The sequence below is a fragment of the Medicago truncatula genome, chromosome 8 (genome assembly GCF_003473485.1).
Source record: "Medicago truncatula cultivar Jemalong A17 chromosome 8, MtrunA17r5.0-ANR, whole genome shotgun sequence".
Taxonomy (NCBI): Eukaryota; Viridiplantae; Streptophyta; class Magnoliopsida; order Fabales; family Fabaceae; genus Medicago; species Medicago truncatula.
In genome coordinates, this window is record NC_053049.1 from 29,049,973 (window position 1) to 29,055,550 (window position 5,578).

The 5,578-nt window shown below is 32.6% G+C and overlaps 1 protein-coding gene across 1 annotated transcript; it reads right to left on the reverse strand.

Moving 5' to 3' along the window:
* Positions 1-4,366: 4,366 nt before the first annotated feature.
* Positions 4,367-4,960, reverse strand: LOC11425229 (two-component response regulator 24). Its single transcript, XM_003628648.1, has 2 exons — positions 4,742-4,960; positions 4,367-4,582 (listed from the first exon to the last, which is right to left on the reverse strand). Exons 1-2 carry the CDS (start codon positions 4,958-4,960, stop codon positions 4,367-4,369), a joined length of 435 nt encoding a protein of 144 aa, XP_003628696.1.
* Positions 4,961-5,578: the final 618 nt, after the last annotated feature.

The window sequence follows — 5,578 nt, forward strand, 5'->3', positions numbered from 1 at the left end:
AAATGAAAAGCAAATATTGATAAGATTTTAGGTGGATAAATGATATTTTAACATTTATTTTACAATAATTATTTTGACAAATCTATGTATGCATGGGTACTTTCGTAAAAACAAAAGGAAAAAAAGCCTCTATACACTATGCCAATATATTATAGAGGTATTTTGACAACTAGTATTTCTATGTTGTTGAGAAAGTTGCAACAAAATGATGTAAATATATCATAACTCTTTTATGTGACAATTACATTACCCATTAATAAAAGGTGAGCAGAGGTCACTCATCTAAGTTGGCACAAATCTAATCATTTATTTATCTATTTATGTTAATATAGCGGCTAAATACAAATAATTTTTTGATTGGTGTCAACTCTTACTAGTAATCTCTATCCACCTTTTATTAATATAAGTAAATAAGAAATTGCCTTATTTTTATGAATGAAAACAATTTATTCGAGTTCAAAAAAAAAAAAACAATTGAAATTGTTTATTATACTGATTTTGATCGGTATCACCCAAATAGTGTGTGTTACGCTATTAGTGGGGTACAAACGAGGAAATTGATCATATATATAGTGGGGTACCCAACTATCCCTCTAAAATCTTTTCAACCTACCATTACCCATATTTCAAATCACCTCTCTCATGAACCAATCAAACCACACTGTATCCTCCAAAGATGCTAAGTCCTTCCACCAAGTTGAAATGAAATAAGGCCAAAAAGATTGAATCCTCTCCCCATAATTCCCAACAAGTGCCTCTTTTTAAAGGGATTGTTCATTTTGAATCAACCGCCAAATTCATTTCGTTAAAAGACTCAAATTAACCATCCGAACATCTCTCACACCAAAACCCTCATTTGGTCCAAGTTGTAAGACCATATCCCAATTTACCCAACAAATTTTACAGTCTTATCTTACTTTGCGCCAAAGAATCTACTTTTAAATGTAGACTATCTTCCTCTACACGAAAGTCGGTATCTTCATAAATAAATTTAATATTGAATTGATCAAAACAATGTGGACACCAAGATTAGCATATCTATTTATCTAAGAATCCAGTCTTTGCCTCAATTTATTCAACAAAGGTTCTCAAATCGTTAGCTTTCTAGGGTTCAATTGGAAGCCCCAAATAAATAAAAGGGAGAGAATCCTCGCTACAATTCAAAAAATCACAAATTATCTCCATAAATTCCCTCGATACACTAACCCCCACAAAACAACTTTCCAAAAGTTAACATTTAACCCTTAATACATTTCAAAAGAGACTTTAAAATCCAAAGATTATCCCTAAATGCTTCACCTATACACAAAGTGTTATCTGAATATAGTAGATGGGGAAATAGGCACCCTTTTTTATCAACTTAAAACCCTTCAAAAAATTAAATCCAAAGTATTTCTCATCAAATCACTAAAACCTTCCGTCATTAAAAGGAACAAAGAGTAAGAGATCCCTACATTTAGTCCTCTCTGAATATATTATCATCTGTCCATAGTCCCATCCACCAAATATCTTTTAAGAAATCCGATTGAAGTGCTCCAATGTTATGCCCCAACTAGAGTTTCCATACATAGCAATTAAAACACTACATTTTATACTAGAGTTTCCATACATAGCAATTAAAACACTGCATTTTATTTAAGATAATAATTAGAAAACCTTAGGTTGCCATTAACTTTTTTCTTTTCTACTAATTGTTAACAATGCACGTTTTTTTAATTCTTATGTTGATTTTTTAACTCATGCATTAAAAATCTGTAGACCCATTTTCTGAAGCTCTACAAATTTGATACCAGGTTTTATTTGGTAAAAGTGTAAAATCATGTTCCCATATACAATATTATTATTATTATCTAGGGAAATTCTATCTAATCATACATCAATAATTGATTGCTTTGTTTGAATGGATCAATAATTGATTGCAATGGAGGAAATTTTTATCTTTAGCGGGAAACACCAAATCAATTTGTACCGTAAACTTTATGGTATGAGGGATGGGGGATGACACATGGTTAGAATTTGATAGAGATGATCATGAAGGACAACAACTTTTTTTGATTTTTTTTTAACTATAAGGAAATCATGGAAGTGTTACTCGAAGTTTAGTAAAGGTGTTTGCATATTTAAGAAATACAAACAAAATAATTTGATAGAGTCCTTTTTTTTCCGGTTTAGGGGTTAGTACACTTTGTACTTATCTAAAAAATAATAATAACTCTCAAACAAATAAGAAATTAAGCCTCGAGAATTTTTCTCTTAACATTTAATTTAAAGAGATGATAAGATAAAAATAGCACAAAAAGAATGAAAAGAAATTAATGTGTAACAATTTGCAGAAGTACTCTCGTACTTGTTTGAAACTTTTTGACTCATCCCAATCTCCATTTCTTTGGAATGGAATCTTGTATATGACTCATCCCTTTCATTTATAACTAATCAAATCTATAAAAAAATCTTTACAATGTTAGTAATGATGCCTTTCTTCTTCTTTTTTTTTGTTAAGTAGCCTAGTGGCTAGAGCTCGCACAATTTAATTGTGGAGAAATTGAGTGTCCGGGGTTCGAATCCCGACTCCTGCATATAATATGCAATATCCCTATCAACTGAGCTAAGCTCACGGGGATAATGATGCCTTTCTTCTATCATAGACTTACAAGTTACAAAAGAACACGAACGATGCATATATGGAGAAAAAGAATGGGAGAGGAGGTCAAACAGAAAAAATTGCTACATATTTACAAATTAATCACAGGGGAGGAAACACATCAACATATGTTACTCCTTTTTTTTTCTTTCGATAAGCATATATAACCCTTTTATTTTAAACTCTTTAGCCAAAAAATATACATACATATAATTAAACTACTTATAGATAATTTGAGAACAATATGATATTGTTACACTCAATAGAAAAGCATCCATCTCAGTAGAAAGCATTGTTGCACTAATTCTTTAGCAGCATAATATTTTTCACTCACAGAGGATTTGAAACTACAACCATTAAGATACTAGTACACCATGTTTCACCAATAGAAGTAGACAAAGAATTTGAAACTATAACCATTAAGTAGACGGAAGTACCAAATGGGGAAAGGAAAAATACAAGGAATATGAAACTACATGTTATTCAATTCCTTGCATGCATTGTACAGGCTTAACGTATGCGCTTGGTGGACTGTATAGGTCGACCGAATATAGAACAAACGTCTGCGCCTTAATAAGATTAACGCTTGGTAAACTATGGACTGGCATGGACAGACCATACCATGTAACTTGTAATATTTTACCTGACTGTTCAAGTCATGACAGCTTAACTCGTCTCCTCTCAGCACTAATTTGATTGTTCAAGTCATGTCAGCTTAGCTCGTCTCCTCTTAGCACTAGTTTGACTTTTCAAGTCATGCCAGCTTAGCTCGTCTCCTCTATAAGCATTGGTTTGCCGTTCAAGTCACGTCAGCTTAACTCGTCTCATCTCAACACTGGTTTGACTGTTTAAGTCATGCCAGCTCAGCTCGTCTCCACTCGTCACTGCTTTGACAGTTCAAGTCATGCCAGCTGATCAACTCGCATTCATTCGACACTGGTTCGACTATTCAAGTTATATGAACTACACTAAGCTCACCATAAAGCACTCTATGAGATAAACTTGTGGTCCTAGCTCAATAATATGCATGCTTTGATTTCACATGTCTTGTACAAACGATCAACGTCTTTGAAAGCGCGTCTTAACTTCACATGTTCTGTATGGACGAGTTGCAGCCTAGATCACGCGCAACCGCACTCAAACCAGACAACCAATGGGAGGCTTTGGATCACAAATTAATGGGTCTGAGTGACCAAAGAAATGCCCATTAAGTCAACAAATCCAGGGCTATAAAAGGGGCACTTAGGAGGCACCTCGGGATGGATGATTTTGAATAGTGTATTTTCATCTAAGTCTTATTTAGAGTGCTCTTAGAATTCCTCCTAGAACATTTCACTCAACAGCTCATCTGTTGTAATTAACTTGTGTTTACATACATGAATATATAAGCATATATTACCCTTTTATTTTAGACTCTTTAGCCAAAAATATACCTACGTATAATTAAACTATTTATAGATAATTTGAGAACAATTTGATATTGTTACACTCAATAGAAAAGCATCCATCTGAGTAGAAAGCATTGTCAAACTAATTCTTTAGCAGCATAATATTTTTCACTCACAAAGGATTTGAAACTACAACCATTAAGATACTAGTACATCATGTTTCACCAATAGAAGTAAACAAAGAATTTAAAACTATAACCATTAAATTGGGAAAGGAAAAATACAAGGAATATGAAACTACATGTTATTCAATTCCTTGCATTCATTGTACTTTTGTTCATTCAATCTTGTGAGGAATGGAATTTTCTTTTTCTTTTATTTTTTCAACGGCATGAAGAATGGAATTGAGTTTTGCCTTATCCAATGGTTTCTCTAGATATTCGTCGAGTCCTGCTTCCATAAATTTTACCACTATTTCCTTCTCTTCCATAGAGTGTGAAGATACACCAACAATGGTGCTAGATATCCCCATCAAGCGTAGTTGCTTTGTTGCCTATATAATAAACACATAAAAAGACAAGAATGAACTCATGCATGCATGCATGCATGCATATATTTTCTTCTATAACAAAAATAAAACACAAGAATGAATTCGTGCATGCATACTTATATATAAATGTAAAAATTGGGATGTAATATAAATAAAGTATACCTCAGTTCCATTCATCTCAGGCATATCCTTATCCATCAGGATTAGGTCAAATTTTTTACCATACTGATGAATTTCCACTGCTTCTTTTCCGTTTTTCACACAAGTGTTGTTAACTCCTAAGTTACTCAACGTCATTTGATGAATTCTTCGGGTCATTGCATCATCATCCACAACAAGTGCTGTTAACTTGGATGCAAAGTTTTGAGATGGTGATGCCATATTCGGTTTTGGTCTTTAGGAGGAGGAGGAAGAGATGGTGGTTTGGAGATAGGTAAAGTTAGTGATGAAAAGTAGTAAAATACATAGGTACAAACAGATGAGTGTTTTCCCATTTATACGCACCAAATCTAATTTTTTTTCAACATTTTGTTTGATTCTCATACTGAATTGTAATGATCTACAACAAGAGTTTCTAAATTGGATGGGTGGTCCTTGCTAATACTTTTTGAGGCTGTAGCATTTGATATAGCATTATTAGCATCTATATATATAATGCAAATAACTCTAATTCTTTGTTTGTACAAAATAAAAATCCAATTCATAGTGAATATATTTTTAAAAGAGTTGGAGGTTCTGAGTTCTAACCCGTACAAAGAGTAATATATTAACCTAATAAACTAACTACTACTCCCTTCGTCTCCTAATAAGTGAGTTTTTTTATTCATTTCATACATATTAAGATAAAAATATAAGTGAATAAGAGAGAGAAATAATTTTGAGTGATTTTGTCAAGTATTGATGCATTCGTCATTATCATAAATGCAAAGTGGAGGATGTTGAATTGAGAATGATAAAAATAGTATTAACTATATGGTATATAATCGGAAAAAAAAATAG

Coding starts and splice junctions, on each gene's coding strand:
- LOC11425229 (XM_003628648.1), bottom strand. CDS start 4,960: ATGGCATCACCATCTCAAAACTTTGCATCCAAGTTAACAGCACTTGTT. Junction 4,583..4,741: donor CTGAGATGAATGGAACTGAG/GTATACTTTATT, acceptor TTTATTATATAG/GCAACAAAGCAACTACGCTT.